Raw genomic sequence first — 21,162 nt, forward strand, 5'->3', positions numbered from 1 at the left:
CTGTATGTGTATGCATGCATGCACCATGCACATCGGAGAAGTCCCTCGAGTGTGACCTCTCAGATGCGGCGAATTTGAGTTCCCGAAATAGTTCATACAACATACGTATGTACTATGCACCGCCAGCGTCTGCTAGATCTGTATACTAGGGAGTTGTCCTTGCAGGAGCCGGTGGCGAACTACACCACTCGGGGAATAAATTTATATCCACAGTGATTAGAGAGTTCCCGCATGCTCGTTCTTGGGGTTGGGAGATTCGAGGAGTTGTGGGCTTTTGGTGGTGTTGGGGGGGGGGGGGGGTTTCGCTCACGTACTTTGTACCTTTGAACGGTAGACGCTTGGTGCCTATTCGGGTAATCAACAGTGAACCTTACACACAAGATGATATTGTACTTTGTACAGAATGGACAGTTAGGTCGTGAGATCCACATGGCTATTTAACTAACAGTTATGATCATCTGCCCTTGCTGCTCATACCGTCTTCGATATTAGGTGGTATCATGTATGGGAACAATTATTGTTTATCAACGCTGTTAGGCGGGGAGAGTATTCTGTATGCTACCCAACACTTCATGCAAAGAGCCTTCCTCTATTGAATAGACTAAAAGGCCACACAGCCCCTTCTGTGGGATCAATCTGACACGAGCCTGCATTTCCATGCTTGCCACTCAATAGAACGAGGGAAATTATAGGCGTTCCAGTGGGGAGACAACACGCACAGTAGTGCTCTGTATGTACGGAATTTGAGAGGGGCGATTTAAAGTGGAAACAGGGAAGATGACAGTAAGACTCGAAGACTTTTCATAAAAAAAAAAAAAGAAGAGAGGTCGATATCGCACTTGACAAAACGAATCGAATCACATACCATGGACCAAGGACCCAGGTGGGTATATTAATTTTACAAGGGTTATAACAAATTCCATGATCCTAGTCGCCATGCTACTCCGTACTTAGTAAGTATAAACAGGGAAGAGGATCCTATATTGTGCATGAGGCGCTTTTAAGCGCTTGGCGGGATTTAGTCCCGAAAAGGAGTATTTCAGTTGAACTGGAACATCTCAAATCATCCAATAGTCAAGTGATTTACTTCTCCGCACATAAATCTATAGTATGAAAATAAGATTTCTCTAATTATACTGTCCCCGCCATGGTAGTGACATTTGAAACTTGACAGGTCAAGGGGCGGCACGGGAAGGCGACTATTGGGAATGATTTGATGGGAAGAGGGTATGGGAGATGCTCATTGGCGCTGGGTGTACCGTAAGCTTTGAGATGACAGCGTGGAGGCGAAAGGGACCTGAGAAAGTGAGTACCCATAAATCTGTACTCCGTGTACGGTGGCTTGTTCCTTGCACATGAGAGCCGCACGGGACGGGGATCATATCCGAGCTTGTAGCGAATGTCGTGTAATATCGAAAGAGGGGCTACCAAAGTATGATTATCGAACCATTTGTAGCCACACTATGAACACGCAGAGGGCGGTGCGTTCATCCTATGCGAGGTATGATCGACCTCGTAATCCACGGCGTAGATGTCTACATCCCCGAATAACATGCGCACCCATGCAAGATAGGGCCAACGATGAAACGGAAGTCTCAGAATCGGTCCCAGGGATCGGGATCAGAGTCTATTCTCTGATCCGCGAAAGTTAAAGATTTCGATTTTGGTAATCAAGCAGATCCGGAGAGGAGATCCTACATGCATGTCACTTAAAATGGCAAGCAGGGAGGGTATAAAATGGACAAGCGTGAAGATCCCTGGGGCCCAGATTGGTCCGGGGAACTCTCGGAAAAAAAAATCATGGAGAGAGTTTGACCGAATTCGAATGGTTCGTGTGAGAGAGTTTTCCCCTCGAGTTACTTTTGGTACGTGCCGTCTGCAGATGGGAGGCGTGCGAAACTCAGTGTGAGCCACTGAACGGGTGCATATGCTTGATGCTGGAAACAGGGAACTATGGGAACAGGGTTTCAGATTGAAGTCTGCAAAGCACGAAAGAGGGGGAGCATTCAGGTGAGGTTATCTTTTCCGTTGTGGGGTTTACATATGGAGTAGAATGCATAGAATTGCAAATCGAGAATTGTGGGCTTTTTTTCACGGTACTTGATAAAGATAAAATAACAGAACATTACGGAGTACTCCGTACTCAGTACATAACAGGGATTGTGAACACGAACGGCCAGAACGTGGGGACTTAGTGTGTTTGATGGAGTCGCCATGAGGCAAGCTGATTGACTGTTGGGTGAGACGGGAAGGGACAATATGACAGCTCTATTTTCACAACCATTGGTTCTTCTAGCGAGGAACGATCTAGGGATATGAGTATTAGATTAAAATATATGGAGTAGGGCTATTTGACATTTTGGAGATTAAAGATACAACGAAAAAAAAAAGAAGAAGAAATTAAAAAAGAAATTAATATGATGACTGAACGTAGGGCTCTCTATCCCCACTTGAAGGGGGGGAACGTGTCCATCTCTTTAGGGTTTTTAGGGCTTCACTAGAAATAAATTAATAAAGTTAAGATAGATATTAATTTCATCTGACTTGTCAATTCTCTAACGTCTGTGTGTCAAACAATTCCAAATCATCCTAATCCTCATGATTCGCTGCCTGACAGCAAAGGGTAACCTGGTCTTTGGGTCTCGTCCCAACTCGCTGGTTTCCTCGATGTCGGGGCCTATTCTGGTATTCTGGGGTGTCGCTTACGCGATAACTGATTTAATAATATTTGCTAATCCTAACGCTGAGACCCGTCAATGGCGCTTATAGCTTCCTGCTCGTAGACCCAATTATTCCCAACTTCATTGTATAGAGCTATGATCTTTATTCTTGATGCCTACCTCCTCGCATGTATCAACGTGACACTCCCGCAGTCCTTGCTTAATTCTATTTACTTTAGGCAATTTAAATTTATTAGAAGCGCCTCGAGGGGTATTAGCTCGTTGATAATGGGGAACCCCTTGATACTATAGCACGATCATAGAAGTTTCTCCTGACTATCGATGCAGGAGATCGAGATGCATTGTAAGATTGTGTTACAGCAAGCGTTTCATCATCTATCGACATCTCAGCGGGGATCTGATGGATGAATACGGAGATGGCCGCAGATGTACGTAGATACTGTGGAGTATGCAAGCAAACCTTAGTTGTTCAGTGATTTTCCTTTTTTCCTTTTTTAGTGGCTTCATTCTCACCAACAATTCACATCCGTATAAGTTCTCCGGAGGTTTTAATAGAGAACCTCCAACGTCATTAATTGGGATAACTATTGATGCAAGGGCCATAACGCCTCTTTTTTTAAAAAAAAAGAAAAAGAAGAAAAATTTAAAATCTTCCCCGTGTCGATCGCGACACCCAACAGTTCGGTGACAAATTAGGGGTCCTGGATCAACATGAACCTTTCTCTCGGGCTGGATCGTTTTCCCCTCATTCGTCGATCTAACAGAGTAGTATGTGAGGTTCGGTCTGTGCATGATGTGACAGATACCTCTGTGATACCGAATTTAATTATTTTCTTCTCTGCTTCTTTCCCGGGCCCAAGCGGGCACTAGCAAGTGGTCCAGAGCACCCACCCGGGATTCTCATCTTGCTTCCCCGTCGTGGTGAAGCTGTGGGGCAAAGAAATATACCCTCTGTCTGTATGACATCCGAAATTCCGCGCTTCATGTCTGTCGAGGATCGGCCTTGGTTCACGGTTCCCCTCGCCTGGGTCCGGCGAGGCCCTGGGATCTGGGAACGGGAACAAAGTACTATCCCAATCTACATATAAACATGCATCCCAGCCCGCATGGTATCCCTTTCTATTCATTGTTTCATTGCATACACACTCGCCTCGTGTGGATTTCGCTTTTGCTTCTTCTTTATTCTGTCTATAGCCCTGCCCCCTTTGTCCATTACTGCATATACAAACTTTGTTTTATCTGCAGTCTCCTCGACACTCAATCTACGACCTCATCAATCCCCATCTACACAGGAACACGAATCACCCGTGATCTTTCAGTATATATTCTCTCGACATACTTTGAACCACTTTGACACCACTCTCCATTGCACATATCACGCATGTCTCAACGACCAACTACGATGTATGAAGAAATGGGTTCTAACACTGACGATATCTCCCGCCGCTGCTCTCTGCCGTGAGTTACCTCACTGTCCTAATATCAGAGCACATATCCTAACATACATTCAAGTTCTTTCAACTCCAACACCAGCATGGCTGCCTCTGATGTGGGCGAGGAGCGCCGACTGCCTCCTCTTCCTCAGATTCTGCCTCTGCCACCCCGCGGTCCTTTCAGTCCGTTCAATGTGAAGGACGCCCTTGTTCCTACCACCCCAGGGCCCCAGGACACTTTTCAATTCAAGTCCCCTTGGGCAGCTGCCGAGCACATCATCACTCCTCCCTCACCGGCCAACTCTGCCGAGGGCTCCTGGCAAGAGTCATTTGCCATGCAAAAGTCCAACTCGGTCGATTGGCCCCATGATCTCTCCCAAAGCGAGATCATGGCTCTAGTGGCCCCACAGAACCTCAACCGCAAGGCTCCTCTACAGCAGCTCTGCGGCCGCAAGCGCAAGGGCAGCGCCCAATCTATTGAAGATGACCAGCGCGAGAAGCACCGCATCGCCGAGGGCAACCGCCGCAGCAACCTCAGCGAGCTGCACCGCCAGTTAGACAGCCGCATCCACGATTTCTTCCTCGAGCGTGCAGGCTGGAACCCTTCCAAGAGCCTTACTCAATCCAAGGAGCACATCGTGCAAGGAGCCATCTACCTAGTCGACTTCATGCTTGCCATTATCGTCCACCTTATCCGCCAGGAACAGGTCACACCGCAGCTCTCAGAGAAGCTGCAGCCCCAGGTCCGCTGCATGCAGCTGCAGCAGCTAGTCAGCTCCCTACAGCAACAAAACCAGACGGCCCAGCAACAGCTCAAGGCCACAAAGGCCGAGAATGAGATCCTCGCTGATCGTAACCGCGCCTTGGAGTTCCAGCTCAAGTCCTACGAGCAGATGTTCCGCTCTCCCAAATCCGAGAGTGCCAGCCCCGGCCCCGTCCTCGAGTTCCCCGAACACAAGCGCCAGAAGAAGAACGGCCTACCTGGTATGCGGGTGCTCTGCGATGAGATCGCTGCCAGCATGCCCTCCGAGCCTTCCTACACTACTGCTCCTTACTATGAATCCATGCCTAGCTCGACCTCGCAGTCCTTCGGCAGCTCCTACCTCACTGCCACCCCGCCCATGACTGGTCCTTCTTCTCCTGCCTTCCCTCCTTCTCAGTCTTCGTCTTTCTCATTCCCGCCGCCGTCCCGTCGCCACTCTCTCATTGCATCTCCATAAATCCGCAGGGGATATTGATGATGCACGCCCGATATTGAACACGCTTCCTGTTCACTGATGATATCATGACTCCTTCTCTACCTTTCTGTCTGTGCCGCATCCTCATTCGCATCTGAGGCCCTTGCAGCAGTGGCTCTTCTCCCTTACTCTGGGGTCCGTTAGGCTTAGTCCTTCGTCTTCCCGCTCCCATGTGCATTTAGCGCCTGCATTGTGTAACAATATTTTTCTTTGATATCGGAGAGGAACAAGAGGTTCCCCAATCTGCTCAAAGCCTTTTTCCTTTGTCGATTGATTTCCTTACCTCGGGGTTTCCTTTTGTCTTTTTTTCTTTTCTTTTCTTTTTCTTGGACAAAATGGTGGTTTTTCTTCTTTTGTCTCTTGTCTTTTGGCGTTGTTTACTATGGATATATATGTTCGGGTGGGATATATTTTGGCTTTTGTTCATTTCTTCTATTTCTTTTGTCATTTTCTTCTATTTTTCTATGTCTATAGCTATGACTCAATGGATCATCTTCGATGAAAATCACGCTGTTTTGTAGGGTTACCTAGGTATGGTAGTTTGGTTACTAAATTGTAAACGCGCTGATCATTGCCGCCTTCCCATCAGCCCTAAACTGATATAATTTGGCTCCTAGGTATTCATCGATCGTAATACAGCCCTGCAGTAAGTTATAGGTCCTAGGTTTATATTGTGGAAGCTGTAGATATATTATAATCCTCGCTCTGCGTAGACTGCGATGTAGATTGTTGTTTAGGTTGACTATATATTTATATATTTATGTGGCCTTTACCCCTTTTTAGTACCTAGTATTAAAATACAGTCACTTCCTAGGCATTCCTTGAATGCTGGGCCTACGACATCAGAATGCAAACAATACTCCACGCGATATCATAGGGGATTTTGATTCTTCTTGTCAGGGACAAATTAGCCGTCGATCATTGGAAGGCCGTCTCAGGCGTCAGCCGGTGGAGACCAGTCCAGACTTGAAACGGACAAGTGGTCTCCTAAAAGATGATTTGAATTTCGAGGGAAGATTGAATTGCTTTTTTTCTTTCTTTCTTCTTTCAAATGAGAATGGCAATTCAAAATTATACTGTCGTTTCATTAGAAATAAAGCCTAACAGAGTACGGAGTATGTGGTATAAAATATATAAAATATGGGTTGGGCCCAGGCCGTGTCTCACTTTAACCTCGTGCCTGGAGAGATACTTGTCATTTCAATTTCCTTTTTTTTTTGTATGTATTTGTCGTAATTAATTCGAAAGGAATGGAACATTTTGAATTGAAGAGAAAGAACAACAGAATAATAGAATTACAATTTTACGTATTAAAAGTGACCCCAAATAAGAGGATCAAAGTACTCCGTACTGTCTGTCCAATGTGTACGTACGCGCAATCCCTGCAGAAAAAAAGTGACAACAGAAATAGGGGGTACATACATTTCGTTGTACACTGTTGTACTCCGTACCTGCGTGGCAACAGAATAAGAAGAGAAGATAGGGATATACCCCATGTCACAGTATTCAATAGTCCCTAAAGTGCACAGGGTCATAGATGATCAAGGCTATAAATAAAAATAACAGGGTCTTGGCTGCCACCATTGTGTTTGGACGGTTAAAGTGCACATTTGATACGCTTATTATTTGTTTCAGTAGAGTTATAGAGTAGTAGAAATAACAAAAATAGACAAAATAGACTTGAGAACTAAAGAAATACACACAATTATGCACATTAGAACTATAGAATAAGAGAGAAATGTACTAAATGTACTTGTCTTACTGATTTCAGCCGTTCTCCAGGGCTTGGCAGGCAATCGCATTTCCCCCGATTCCCGATTTTGTTTTCTCCCTATCAACCATTCGCTTCACCATTCTTCTCCTCCTCTCTTCTCCACATTCGTTCGGGGGGTTTTACAACGAGTGTTCGAGACGGGATCGCCCCTGAAATTCTAAACCTCTCACATCCCGTCATCTTTCATCATGTTGTTGCCAAAGGGCGGTGTTAATTGGAAGTCAGCCAAGGCCAGATTGCCACCATGGAGGGCGGTCATCGTTTTATTAACACGGACTCGCTTCTTGGTTTCCATAGCCTTGACGGGTCTGCTTATCCTCATGTGGCGCGGTGTCAGCAGGTCTGCATCAGAGATGCAAAGGTAAGAGAGAGAGAGCACCCCATCCATCATCGGGGAAACCATTCATACTGACCCGACTGGCTCCGACAGCTTTTACTGCTATGGTTCCAACAAGTCCCCCATGGAGATGTCCATTAACGAGATGGTCGAATGGAGTGCGCACGCCCAGACCCCCGTCCTCTTCAACCGCCACGAACCCTACGAAGTCAACTCCACCTCCATCACCGATCTCGACCTGAACCCCATCAAGTCTACCTCCAAGGCCGCTCTAAACCGTGAACGTGTACTCATCCTGACTCCTCTTCGTGATGCCGCTCCCTACCTGGCCAAATACTTCGACCTCCTTTACAAATTGTCTTACCCACACGAGTTGATCGATCTGGCCTTCCTCGTTGGTGACTGCAAAGACGATACCCTCGCAAACCTCGCCTCCGAACTCGACCGCATCCAGAACCACGCCGAGGAGAAAATTCGCTTCCGTAGTGCAACCGTTATCCAGAAGGATTTTGGTGCCGATGTGGAGATGAGTGTGGCAGAGCGACACTCGTTCGCCGCACAGGGTCCACGACGCAAGGCTATCGCCCGTGCCCGCAATTACCTGCTCTACTCGGCTCTGAAGGGCGATCACTCCTGGGTGTACTGGCGTGACGTGGACATTACCGACTGTCCCGAGCGTATCCTGGAGGACTTCATGGCCCACGATAAGGACATTCTCGTGCCAAGTATGTTGATTTTGCTTGGAATTTGGATCGGAGGTCGAACAGCTAGCTGACAGTGATTTTGTTTTTTAGACATTTGGTTCCACCGTTACAACCAGGATGGCCACGATATCGAGGGTCGCTGTATGTATACCCGTGACACCCGGTGCGCTACGCAGATTGCTGACATCTTTATTCCTAGTTGACTACAACTCATGGGTTGAATCCGACAAGGGCCGCCGTCTGCGCGCGTCTCTGCCTACCGACACCGTTCTGGCCGAAGGCTACAAAGAGTACGACACTGGCCGCACCTACATGGTCAGCATGGGCGACTGGCGAAACAACAAGGATGATGAGGTGGAGCTTGACGGAATTGGTGGTGTCAACATCCTCGTCAAGGCTGATGTGCACCGCTCCGGCATTAACTTCCCCGCATACGCCTTCGAGAACCAAGCCGAGACAGAAGGGTTCGCCCGCATGGCCAAGCGAGCTGGATACCAGGTGGTCGGACTGCCTAACTACGTGGTCTGGCACATTGATACCGACGAGAAGCCCGGAAACCTTGGAGATCGTAAAGCGTTCTAGTTTCTACCTGCATTCCGTCCGCCGGAAATCTCGCTTGGGATCAAGTTGATCTTTGATCCCACCCCGTCATCGAACATCCACCATTCTCCATTGCCTCGTGTGTTATCTTCCCGATGATTACCATCGGGGAAAGCCTTTTAACCACGGCGTGTTTCACTTCCTTTCCTTCTGACCCCATTTTTCTTTTTCCTTTTCTTTTTTTTCTCTTTTGGATGGATGTTTCGCGACGGAAAGCCTAATGACTTCCCTAATACAGTATCTTCGTGCGTTCTAGGGAGTGTGTGTATTTGTTACCTTGGCGCTACGGGGGAAAATGTTGTTTGGCGGGTTCGCAGGTCTATAAAGTTCCTTCTCCAGGCCTCTTTCCTTGATATACCGAATTTGTGTCTCATGGGAACACATATCCCGAGCTATGGGGATGTGTGTATAACCAGACATGTACACGAGTGATTTCAATCTCGATCATCTGTTCTTCTTGCGCAAAACCTACATTAGGGACCGAGAACCGGACCGTCTACTGTCATGTGTTACTTTCTTGTTTCCAACTTTGATTCTGATTCTGCTATGCAGGTCACCTCCAAATTGTCCTTTCTATTTTCGTTTCTTTTTTTTTTCGTTTTGTCATATGCTGAGCTGGCGTCATTGACTTTGGTTTTTTTTTTTTTTTGTGATGAGAGAGGTGGGATATCAGACCAACTCAGTTGAAATCCAGATGCTGTGTGATGAGTCTAGATTTCTTGCAGATGAAGCAAGGCAGATATCCGCGCTGCTCTGCGCTATCTGCTGAGTTTTCATGTATATAATCAATTGCACGATTTCATTCCCTGCAAATAGCACGAGGCGTATCACATCACAGTAGTTTAATAGAAGGTCTCCTAGCCAAGTCCGCGGCTGTTAGGCCAGTTGCACCTCATGTTTCTTTTTGGAAATTCAAGTCCTCTCTCATTCAACTGGGGATACTTGCACAATACAAAGAAATCTAACCAAAATTTGCGAGCCTCAGTATGATACTTGCGTAGCAGATCTTTCCACTCTTCATCTTGCCCTAGGCCGATAATCCTGCGCAATTCCAAGTCTAAAATGCCTGTTTGGGTACCATTTCCGGGAATGACGTTGGCTAGGAGGTCTCGTCGTTTCCCTCCCATTCTTCTACGATTTAGAACATAGGCATTGAAGTTGACGCTGAGAACCTGATATTAGGGACCTCAAGGTTGGGTGACTCGATAGATTGTTCTTTTAGGGTCAAGTTTGATTCCGATTGGTAACGGCATGCGTCTTGACGGGTTGGTGACTGGCTACACGCTGAACGGGTATTCCCGGCTATTTGGCAAAAGAATTGCTTTTTTGGAGGGACGTCCAACCTAAGCATTTCCAAGAAATACGAGGGGTGAACATATATGGATGTACATGTGAACTTTCTCGGTCCTAGATCCTAAATATTGGGCTAACCTTTGGGTAGCCTTTTGTTTTATTCTACCAGCTCTACTTGTATGGCTGGGAGGTTTTAGATAATCCTTGCAAAAAAAACAAAACCTCAGCTGAAAACTAACGCAAGAAAAGGGGCCAAAATATGAGGCATGAGGCACAGCCTTCCAAGGTTGTGTTTAGGTGAGCTAACGTAATCATCTTCAACCCCCCCCCCCCCCCCCCAACCGATACATATGCCTATCTCCAGCAAGAGACAACCTCAAAAGATGAAATAGAATCACTAACCCACCTTGTTTGAAGGCACCTTCAATCCGCCTAATCCTTTTTCTCTCTCACCACTACGGAAATGCATCTCTAGGCCCGTGTTTTGTTTTGGAGCATGGGATCTACAAGATCACCACTGTAGTCAACCCCAGTTTCGCTTCGGATGAATTAACACGATGCCTCCCATATCTAAAACGTGTCAGGGCTGCGCGGATTCCAAGGTGCGATGTGTCCGGGATAACGAGATCGCGTGTAATCGGTAGGAATCAGAACAGTTTGAGGTTTCCGCTGAAGAAACTGGAGCTTATCTAAACAAACACAGGTGTCTCCGCTTGGGAAAAGAATGTCTATATCGCCAGACCGGGCGTCAATTTAAGGGCTTCCACAAGGACCGGTAAGCAAGACTTTCTATCACAATAATATTGTTTATTATCTAACTCACGACTCAGTAAGATCGCGGCTCTTGAGTCAAAGATCAACGAACTAAAGGCCGACCGGGGTGGCCTAGAAGGAAATGAAAACACCTCGAGCACGCGCAGCACGTCATTAGTTGACGGCGATGCTGCGCCTGAAGACATTATCAGTCGAGACTTGCTTGACATGAAGACTGCCGAAAGGTATCTAACCGCATTCAAGACCAAAATGACCCCACACTTCCCATTTGTGGTTGTTCCCCCTGATGTATCTGTCAAGAAGCTCCGCCAGGAGAAGCCATTCCTATGTCTAGCAATCCTCGCGTCGGCTTCGTACGAGAATATGCCACTGCAACGGGCGCTGGGGGCCGAAGTCAGGAAAGCCGTCGCATCACGCATGGTCATCGGCGGGGAAATTTCCTTTGAGTTGTTGCAAGGGCTGTTGGTCTTCCTCGCATGGTAAATCCCCGGTCTATATGAATACTTTGATATCGTTGGTTGCATCTAACAACAATATGGCAGGTTGCATTATCACTCACGGCCACACCGTTATACTCAATTCCTCCAACTGGCTATAAGCCTCATGATAGATTTGCGGTTGGACCGTCCGCCGCAGACACGGACGTGGAAGACAGAGCTGCGCTTTGGACTTCAATATAATCTGCAGAATCAGACGTTTAATCGGCCGTCTTGGGGAAGCAATGAGCAGAGGGCTGTCTTGGGTTGTTACTATTTGTCGTCATCGTGAGTTTGTGTGCCATCGGAGCTTATTGAGTATTGGCTGATAGTTATTTCGCTTTAGGATTGCGATGCTTGTGCAAAAGAAATCTACTATTCTACGTCTCCCGTACCAGGAAGAGTGTTGCAAGACTCTCAGTGAATCCAACGAGTATCCCCACGATAAATACATCAGCTATGTAATACAGCTCCAATTTATTGCAGAAAAAGTCGACAATCTATCTGCAAAGCATGGTCTTGACTTGGAAACGCCTGGATCGGGGTCAGAGCTCTACATCACCAATTTAAAGTCAGAGCTAGAGGGGTTCCACCGTCAACTACCCTTCGGTATCAACGAAAGCTGTAAGTCTCAACAGAACACCAGGTTCATTTTTAAAGAGAGGGTGTTGAAACTAACTTGTAACTGTAATTGAAGTTCTTCTCGCTATACAATACCACGCGACAGGGCTTAGCCTATTCCAACTCGCTCTCAACATCACCAAACAAGAGCCCCCATCACCCTTTGAGTCAAACTCCTGGAGAGACGAAATGTCGCTCGCGGCACTTATCGCAGCCAGTTCGATCCTCAATCTGTACATTCGACTTCCATCTAACGAGGAAGTCGGATTCAACAATACGCAATGGGTACAGATAGGATTTGCCTTGCTAGTTACCTATCGACACACCGTGGCAGCCTCCAAGCCAGATCAAACTGCTGCCTTCAGAGATACTCTATCAAAATTGAAATCGAGGGTTGGAGCGTTGACTACTTCGGATGTAGATATGAACGGCGCTCGAGATGCTTTCTTCGACTTTGGGAAGCGTATAACTCAAATCGAGAACTGGCTCGCGGGAGATGGTAGACAGGAAGATAACTCTCACAGCAATGAGAGCTTTGAGGACTTTCAGCATACGGTATGTCTCGAGCCGACGCACTTTGATGGGTTTATGGGGGCTGTGGAGGCGGAGCATCTCGATATCCATTTTGGGAATTCTTTTTCAGCTTCGGCGGAGGACTTCCAAATCCCACAGGACTTTTTCTTTGCATCCTCTTTTGAGCAGATTACGGGTGACTGGGTATGATTGTGGATTCAATATTTCATTCTATGAGGCTATCTTTATAAATTTTCTTCGGTCAAGATTGTTCTCACCTTTTCATATTCTATCCTAGCTAGAAGTCCAAAAGATTGCCAAAATTGAAGTTACGGAACAGATACTGGAAATGACGTGAGAAAAGGCCCCAATACGAGATACTAGACTAAAGATGTAGTAGTCCTAGGACTTGGAGTTTCTAAATTAGGATGATGATCCAATGTTCGTATCGCCGAGCCGATCTATACAAACCGCAAACCGCCAAGAACTTCAGCATCACCGACCCGACGTTGGATACAAAACAGATATGGGGGAAGCAAGAATATGAATCCAAATAAATTGCAATTATCTCAAGATGATCTCAATCTCTCACGCTTCAACGTTCTTCTTGCTCTTCTCCTCTGCCCTCTCTTTCACCCCATGCCCACTGCTCGGCCCAGCATTCCCTCCGTTCTCTCTCGACACAAATGATAAAACCGTTTCAGGTGCCCTGAAAGAACTCAAACAGAGGTTTGACACACTAGTCACAACAAATACTGGTGTCCATGGGGATGTCTCGGCGAACACTACCTTTAGCATCGCCTTGTTCTCATCCGACACTGGCAATGCCGAAGATGACTCGTTCTTCTGGCAATATCACCACACAGCCCCTACATTGAACCAGTCTTCGGTAGGATCCCATGCCGCAGATAAAGACAGCATTTATTGTATTGGTGGTCTCACTGAGGTTTTCACTGCGTGGAGTCTGCTTTTCACGGGAAACGGAGACCAGATATTTGATGACCCTGTTACTAAATACCTCCCTGAGCTGGGTAATAGTACAAGGGAACAAGATGTTATTGGACATGTAAAGTGGGATGACGTTACTGTTGGTCATCTTGCAAGTCATATGTCTGGAATTGCAAGGGACTGTGAGTAGGGCACTGAACAGGAATATGGTTGGTGATCAGAACTAATTCATGGTAAATAGATTGTTCGAAATATGTAACTTCACCAACAAGTTCTACCGAGGTGGGACTGCCTCCACACCAGGCTATCAACATGCCTTGCTGTGATAATGGTTCTAAGTGTGATAGCAGCGGTATGAAATTCAAGTCTGTGCCTACTATCTCTGTGTATACTAATCTCTTCATAGATTTCATTCGACACTTAGCCAACAAAACTCCGGTAGTTCCAGCTGGGGGAACCCCCAGCTATTCCAACATGGCATTCCAGCTTCTAGGCTACATAGTCGAAAAGCGCACAGGAAAACCATTCAACCAAGTCCTTCAACATGACATCTTTGACGTCCTAGGCATGACCGAAACCTCAATCTTTGCACCAAACAAAACCACCACAGGAATTATTCCCGTGAGCAAAGAAGCCAGTGGTTGGTTATCACACCACGAAGCAGACAAAGCGTAAGTCTATCCTCTCTCCATACATCCCAGCCACCAATCTTACAAGACATCCACCCCAGATCAACATCCATTTTCTCCAGCGTCAAAGATCTCGCAACTGCCGGCCAAGCAATCCTAAACTCAACCCTCCTCAGCAAACCTCAAACAAACCGCTGGTTCAAACCAGTCTCCCACACCTCCAATCCAGCCAACTCCATCGGATCCCCATGGCTTATATACAGCTCCGCCGGATCATACCCCAACGCATCCATGGTGGACATCTACACCATCCTCAGCAACGAAGGCAACAACGAGAGCCTCTACAGCTCATACCTCGGCCTGGTCCCTGACTTCGGCGTCGGCTTTGCCATTCTCTCAGCCGATACCGAGACCCCGGCAGATCTCAACGCACACGCAGATATCATCGGCGATGTCGTGCTAGAAGCGTTGATGAAAACGGCTATTGAGCAGGCTGCTAAGAATTTCGGTGGCAAATACAAGGCATCGAACATGAACTCGTCTATTACTGTTAAGTACGATAGCTTGCCGGGTTTGTATATCCAGGAGTTTGTCAGTAATGGCACTGACTTCCGTGCAACGCTTGCTGGGATCGTGGGTGTTGCGAAGCCCGCGGACCTGAGTATTCGCTTGTATCCTACACAGCTGGCTGAAGAGTCTGGTTCTGGATCCAGGCAGGCTTTTAGAGCGGTCTTTCAGGATAAGACTGAGTTGGCGGATAATGGAACTCCGACTTGTGTGTCGTGGTTAGATCTTGATAAGCTCCAATATGGAGGTCGTGGTCTGGATGAGTTCGTTTTTTCTCTGGATCGGAGTGGTCAGGCTGTCAGTGTTGAGATTCCGGCTTTGCAGGTCTCGCTAGAAAGGAACTAGCAGGAGAGAGGGCTGACCACTGTCATTTACTTGTTTATTCTTTCTTTTTCTGTGTAATATCACTTTTGGGCTGTGTTTATAGTCCTTTGTTATAGTTCAAACATGAAGTTATTCGTCTTTCTGAACCTCGATCTCTTTCGACCCCCTTCTACCTAGCAATTAATATCTCTTTATCTCCAAATGTAACAAAAATTGAACAAAATATCATTCTGCACGTGACCCCTCACGTCCGTGCCATAAAAGCGGCTTAAATAGGAAATATCCCCCAAGGGAAAATCCGGGTATACAAAAAGTACGGACATTGTAGTTGCATACTTCGTACAGAAACCACAGAAACCACCAATCGACAATCCAATACATTCCATTCCCTTCACCATGTCACTTCGTGTCACCCGCGCCTTTCAAAGCAAAGCCCCCGCTTTCCCCCACGCGCGGGTACCGCTTCGCGTCCCGCCATCACACTTATTCTCCTCCTGCCCCTCAGCCTCGATTAAAACATTCCCAACACCCAGAAAATCAATCCTAACCTTCCAATCCCGCAATATGTCTTCCGCTCCTGCTAAGAGAGAGTTCCTCTGCATCCTGCCCGATAAGCCCGGCGCGCAGGCGAAGCGTCTTGAGGTTCGCCCGTGAGTTCTTTCCCCGGGATTTGGAGTTCAGCGTCGGCCGTGTCTCTGGGATGAGTCTTGCTAATGTGGTTTTCAGTAACCACCTTGAGGGTGTTAAGCCGCTCGTTGCGTCTGGTGCTATTGTTGCCGGTGGTATGTGACTCGCTTTATTTCTGTTTTGCTTTTGTCTAGATCGTGCTTTGGAAGGCTTGTAAGCATATGTACTGACATGGATTGGTTTTTGTCCAGGTGCAATGCTCAATGCTCACCCCGCCGATGGCGAGACCCCCTCTTTCAAGGGAAGCATGATGCTTGCTGTTGCGGAGAACGAGGCTCAGGTGCTTGAGCTGCTTAACAAGGATATCTATGTCACCTCTGGTGTGTGGGATATGGAGAATGCGCAGATTATTCCGGTATGTTATACAGGAAGAGAGTTGTCTGGTTTTGTTTTCTGCTCGTTGCTAACCTGTCTCCTGGTTTAGTACAAGTCTGCTGTTCGTGAGGCTTTGTAGTTGCATATCTAGGGTTTAGCTTTGCATTGGGTCTGGGACTTGGGATTTGTCGTTTGATATATGAATAAAAGCGACGGGTCATTGAGCTTGTGCTGTATCTGGATGCCTTTGGGGGTTTCCAAGTAGTTTTGTTTTACCTGTAGGATGGAAGACGGAAGACTGATAATATATCATGCTAGCAGACTGGCTAATCAGTGAGCAATGCCGAAAAGGATAGATACGGTTAGCCTGGTACTTCTTTTCTCATTTAGGCATGCATATCCCGATTGGAACGATTAGAATAAGCCGAGGAGTGGAACTATACTCCGACTTTGTCTCCGAATGTAACTCCGCGGGAATAAGGTGAGTCTAATTTGGATTGCAAGGATGTAGTAATAGCTCGATAAACGAATATTGTATTCGAATAGTCGAAGAACGTACCAACATCAAATTGATAATTGATCGCCATGGTTGAATTTACGCCTATCACTTCACTCCACTATTTGATATCATCGCCCAACAATTGGCTCAAGGAGAGGCGGAAAACAAGACGTTGACCGGGCGAGTCCACCGCGGAGAACTTGAGTGGTGCAGAGAGCTCGCCACTCCTGGGAACTGATATCACCGGCACGCATTCTCACTGGTACAGAGAGATAATTCCCCAACTTTTCCCATCTGGTACATCATTCGCATCATTTAAATTTCACAATCGAAGACGGAGGAAGAGATAAAAAACCGAACGTCATCTTTGTCATCTCCGACGACCGGCGGATCCGGCCAAAGAAACTACCCCATTAGGATTAGCGTGCTTATCTAAGACCCGATCAGATTATTTATGAATTCATCACTTCCTCCCTATCAGATCCATCTTTTTTTCGCCTTCAACTCACATCACCTGTGAAAACAAAGACCTCCATCAAAACATACCCAACATATCAATAATAATCCACAATGTTCAAGCGCCTAGTCACCGTTGCTCCCCGCGTCGGCTCTGTCGCAACTCGCAGCGCCCTTTCTCCCCTCACTGGCCTGCAATCCGCTCAACCCGCCATTCGCCGTGCTGCTCCCGCCCCAGCTCAACAGCGCAGAGGATACCACGAGAAGGTCCTTGACCACTACAACAACCCCCGAAATGTCGGCTCCATGCAGAAGGGCGACCAGGACGTCGGTACCGGTCTCGTCGGTGCACCCGCCTGTGGCGATGTCATGAAGTTGCAGATCCGCGTCAACAAGGACTCCGGCCGTATCGATGACGTTGTCTTCAAGACCTTCGGCTGTGGTAGTGCTATCGCTTCGTCCAGTTATTTGACTGAGCTCGTGCGCGGTATGACCCTCGACGAGGCTGGTCAGGTTAAGAACACCGATGTGGCGAAGGAGTTGTGTCTGCCTCCTGTCAAGCGTATGTCCTTTCTCCTATGATGGTTGATGAATTTGGTCCGTTCGAATGCTAATATATATATATCTATCTTTAGTGCACTGCTCCATGCTTGCCGAGGATGCTATCAAGTCTGCTATCGCCAATTACTACACCAAGAACCCCAACACCCGTGCCACAGATCTGTCCGGGACGGGCGGCGTCATTCCTGACGTTAAGGTTGAGATTGCCGGTAGCTCTGCTGCTGCCATTTAAATTGACTTTTTTTTTTTTGCTTAACGGTGTGAGCTCATCGGATGGATTCTCCATCTGAATGACGCAACCCTACTCGTTTCGTTTCACGAACTCTGCGATTTTTAATTCCGAGGTTGTCTTAATACGCAATCATTTGATCAAGGATGCTTGTTTTTGTCGGAGAAAATTCGACAGGAACGGGCGGATTTGGGATTCGTTGTACTTGGGTGCCACTGAGAATGTGTGCCAAGAGATGACGATGGATGAGATGAAAACGAACAAATTGCCCATTTGTTTGATGTACATATTTCCCTTTTTCTTTTACACGTTCTGGTACGTTTTATCTTTTTTTTTTATCTGCGATGGCGCCTCGGTATCTGGGATCCTTGATCGATACTCTCATCTCCATTTTCTGAAAAGCAGCGCCTTGATAGTTTCCAATGAAACAATGAAACCAGAACAGTTATCCTTTTGTAAAATGTAGAGAAAGTAATATCAGAAACAGTCTATGATTTATAATTTATCAACAATCTATCTATTTATACAAGACCACACTGGGTCTTTGCTTTCTGCGAGAATACAGCAGAACGAAGCACAAAAACATAGAACTCACCCTTTAACGTTCCAGTCAAGAGATGAAGAGGCCATGTGCAAAAAAGAAATATAGAACGCCATCGCTGATGCACAGAGAGACTACTCAAGACAATCTGTGCCAATGAACCAAAAAAAAACAAAAAAAACCAAGGGATATAATGGAAAAACAGAACAAATGAAGAAAAAGCACCAAGGCCAGGGCATCCACAAGAAAACACCGTCTAAACACTCCGAAGGCCGAAGCGAGTCTTCAAGGACAGCAGAGTCTCATAAACAGACAATTTGACCTCAACACGAAGGTAACTCGCGTAGGCACACACGAAGCGGAAGAAGTTGCGGAAGACACCGCCAGACTCATTAATGAGCTCCAACTGCTCTTCAAAGACAGTTCGCGTGGCATATCGCGCGAGGATAAGGAAAGAGCGCATCGGGCCCTGGCGCGTGTGAAGGTTTTCGTCTAAGCTGCGAGCTGGGAGGGAGTTAGTCGATGATATCCAAAAGAATTGAGCGTCAGAAGTGAAATACATACTGAGGTCATTGGTCTTCAAGATAAGAAGAATAATCCGGGGAACTTGGCCTAGCAAGACAACCAGTTGTTGCAGCATGCCTTCACCCAGCGCACCGGAGATATCATCCTTCTCTTTAGCCGTCCGCGAAGAAACGACGCTTTCCTTCGTGAGAACGCTGTAGTCTCTACCGGTAATGGCACTGGCAAAGAGCGGGAACTGTTTATCCGTGACACCGGCGACCTTGAACGCGAACTCGCGCATCCGCGGCACGTCCGCGTCGATAACGGCTAACCACAGCTTAGCGTAGTTGCGGCGCAGGTCGCGGTCGATGTTGCGGTATAGTCCGTGGTCGTAGAGGACGATATCGAAGTTGGGGTGTGAGCGGGTGTGGTTCGGACGGATGGCGATGTTGCCGCCGTGGGGATCGCAGTGGAGTGGGGCGTTGTCGCCGAAGATCATCTCGTTGAAGACGTGCGCGAGAGCGGCGGAAACTTCGTCGCGGTCGATGTTGTTGGCGTCAAGGTACTCCAAGTCGTCGGGGCGGTGACCTGCGATGTACTCCATGACGAGGATACGCTTTTGGGACCACATCACTGAGATCTAGTTAGCTTCAAGTTATACATACAAAGACGGGATTGGCAGCATTACGAACCTTCGGGAATGACCAGCGGGGCATCAGAGTGCTTCTTGAAGTACTCGCTGGCATGAGTAGCATTCTGAGCTTCCATGCGGAAGTCCAGCTCTTGCGGGAGCGAGAAATCCATTTCCTTGGACAGCCATTCCAGGTCATATTCAGGGAAGAAGCGCTTAAGCATGGAGAAAGTGAATCGAGTCAAAGCCAAGTCCAACGGCACCCATTCGTCCAGCGCAGGATGCTGGACTTTAACAGCAACCTTTTGCCCGGTTTCCTTCAACGTAGCAATGTGCACCTGTGCCAGCGATGCAGCACCGATGGGTGACGATTCAAAAGAGGCGAATAACTCATTCATATCCTGGCCTGTGTCCTTGCGGAATAGCTCACCGATTGACTCAATTGACGAGACGGGGCATCTGTCTTGGAGCGGGATGAAGGTCGAGGTCCATTCGATGGGAAGTAGGTAGCCCATGCTGCTGAGGTGCTGGCCCAATTTGATGAAAATCGATCCATTCTTTTCTAGGACACGGAGTGTACGCTCCGCGCATCGCCTGTGGCATGCGCGAATCAGCGCGTTATGTTCTTCGGGGGACGAGGCGTCTTGTTTCAGGGTAACACGGTAACTGCGAAGATTCGAGGTTGTATTAGCGATTTTGTCAAGACGTAACATGGGAAAAGTCTATAGAGTCACTGTAATCCACTTACTCGTTGATACAGACAGCCAGTGTGCCAACAACGCGCCCACTGCGTTTCGCTGCCTGGAACGCATGCTCCGCTTGGTCGGAGAACGTCACTGCGCCCAAACCGAGTATACTTCCAATGAGAAACCATTTGATGACACTCCGCTGTGATGCACTCATACTGGGAGCATTTTCGGACTTGTGCTGGCTCTTAGTCTCCGCAGACAAAAGAGGCGAAGCCTTCGCAGAAAAAGAACGGCGTGAAGCGGCGAGGGTCGAGCCCCGGGAGGACACTGAACGACTCCATGGTGAAGCGTTGATTGTACCGGAAGACGGCGACTGTCGTAGCGGCGAGTTGGAGGCCAGAAGGAACGAGGATCCAGATGTTGAGGGTTTGGACGTTTTCCCGATCACTGTTGCGGGATCAATCTTGAATGCCCGCAACGGCACGCGAAGCGCTGCGCTCATTCCCGAGGCGAAGGCCACCGGCCAGAAAAAGACCAAAAGAAAAGAGGAAAGGTCTGATAGTGCTTGTAGGCGTTTCCGGGCTTAATTCATCGTATGATTATTTGCGGCTCAGAGAGATTTTTCACGGTTCTCGCCGCCAATCGGCTTCGACGCTGCACGTGATCCCATTTTATAGATCAGCCCATAACAGACGTCATAGCCAGTTTGGTGTTGAACAGGTTGGATAATGGGATTAACTAGTAGATCAGATAGCAAAGCAGAGACACAAAAGAAGCATAACCCTATATCATGAAAGAGAGAGAGAGAAGGGAGCGGGGACTATATATCAAGGGCCGCCAACAAATACAACACCCTTATGTTATACAAGTCAAACTTGTTCACTTATGAGCTTATGCCAAGGACACTGTTGCAAATTAGAAGAAATTATTGATTCAAACAGAAAAGAAAACCATAGACTCTATGTGCAGCAACCAGTGCCCACATAATAACAAAAGGGCTTTTACAAAGGAGTAAAACCATGCACCATCACCCCAAAGTCCATTTAGAGTTGACAACGCCGTCACCAGTGTACAATCAGGCCAGTATGAGGTAGAGAAATCGGAAACGCAATAACACAAACATATCAATTCACTAGAC

At 47.3% G+C, this 21,162-nt stretch overlaps 7 protein-coding genes across 7 annotated transcripts; 6 read left to right on the plus strand and 1 right to left on the minus strand.

Moving 5' to 3' along the window:
- Positions 1 to 4,062: 4,062 nt before the first annotated feature.
- Positions 4,063 to 5,334, plus strand: N7455_005680 (putative HLH DNA binding domain protein; the record flags this gene model as incomplete). Its single annotated transcript, XM_040961567.2, has 2 exons — positions 4,063 to 4,139; positions 4,194 to 5,334. 2 exons carry the CDS (start codon positions 4,063 to 4,065, stop codon positions 5,332 to 5,334), a joined length of 1,218 nt encoding a protein of 405 aa, XP_040808011.1.
- A 1,863-nt stretch (positions 5,335 to 7,197) lies between these two features.
- On the plus strand, positions 7,198 to 8,948 carry N7455_005681 (ANP1/MMN9/VAN1 family protein). Its single transcript, XM_040961576.2, has 4 exons — positions 7,198 to 7,487; positions 7,557 to 8,188; positions 8,258 to 8,308; positions 8,367 to 8,948. Exons 1-4 carry the CDS (start codon positions 7,315 to 7,317, stop codon positions 8,747 to 8,749), a joined length of 1,239 nt encoding a protein of 412 aa, XP_040807991.1. The 5' UTR covers positions 7,198 to 7,314; the 3' UTR covers positions 8,750 to 8,948.
- A 1,669-nt stretch (positions 8,949 to 10,617) lies between these two features.
- On the plus strand, positions 10,618 to 12,654 carry N7455_005682 (Zn(II)2Cys6 transcription factor; the record flags this gene model as incomplete). The annotated part of the gene is made up of 6 exons (XM_040961571.2): positions 10,618 to 10,700; positions 10,764 to 10,835; positions 10,891 to 11,313; positions 11,377 to 11,598; positions 11,657 to 11,934; positions 12,008 to 12,654. The coding sequence occupies 6 exons, from the start codon at positions 10,618 to 10,620 to the stop codon at positions 12,652 to 12,654; spliced, it is 1,725 nt and encodes a 574-aa protein (XP_040807987.2).
- Positions 12,655 to 13,018: 364 nt separating this feature from the next.
- Positions 13,019 to 14,933, plus strand: N7455_005683 (serine hydrolase domain-containing protein; the record flags this gene model as incomplete). The annotated part of the gene is made up of 4 exons (XM_040961540.2): positions 13,019 to 13,574; positions 13,634 to 13,744; positions 13,799 to 14,063; positions 14,123 to 14,933. 4 exons carry the CDS (start codon positions 13,019 to 13,021, stop codon positions 14,931 to 14,933), a joined length of 1,743 nt encoding a protein of 580 aa, XP_040807994.2.
- Positions 14,934 to 15,308: 375 nt separating this feature from the next.
- On the plus strand, positions 15,309 to 16,053 carry N7455_005684 (uncharacterized protein; the record flags this gene model as incomplete). The annotated part of the gene is made up of 4 exons (XM_040961552.2): positions 15,309 to 15,562; positions 15,639 to 15,694; positions 15,791 to 15,954; positions 16,024 to 16,053. The coding sequence occupies 4 exons, from the start codon at positions 15,309 to 15,311 to the stop codon at positions 16,051 to 16,053; spliced, it is 504 nt and encodes a 167-aa protein (XP_040808007.2).
- Positions 16,054 to 16,983: 930 nt separating this feature from the next.
- On the plus strand, positions 16,984 to 17,662 carry N7455_005685 (iron-sulfur cluster assembly scaffold protein; the record flags this gene model as incomplete). The annotated part of the gene is made up of 2 exons (XM_040961575.2): positions 16,984 to 17,431; positions 17,505 to 17,662. 2 exons carry the CDS (start codon positions 16,984 to 16,986, stop codon positions 17,660 to 17,662), a joined length of 606 nt encoding a protein of 201 aa, XP_040807992.1.
- Positions 17,663 to 18,366: 704 nt separating this feature from the next.
- Positions 18,367 to 20,617, minus strand: N7455_005686 (ABC1 kinase family protein). Its single transcript, XM_040961541.2, has 4 exons — positions 20,084 to 20,617; positions 19,397 to 20,001; positions 18,765 to 19,337; positions 18,367 to 18,704 (listed from the first exon to the last, which is right to left on the minus strand). The coding sequence occupies exons 1-4, from the start codon at positions 20,524 to 20,526 to the stop codon at positions 18,457 to 18,459; spliced, it is 1,869 nt and encodes a 622-aa protein (XP_040808004.2). The 5' UTR covers positions 20,527 to 20,617; the 3' UTR covers positions 18,367 to 18,456.
- Positions 20,618 to 21,162: the final 545 nt, after the last annotated feature.

The sequence above is a fragment of the Penicillium solitum genome (assembly GCF_028829755.1).
Source record: "Penicillium solitum strain IBT 25940 chromosome Unknown utg000003l_segment0_segment0, whole genome shotgun sequence".
Classification (NCBI taxonomy): domain Eukaryota; kingdom Fungi; phylum Ascomycota; class Eurotiomycetes; order Eurotiales; family Aspergillaceae; genus Penicillium; species Penicillium solitum.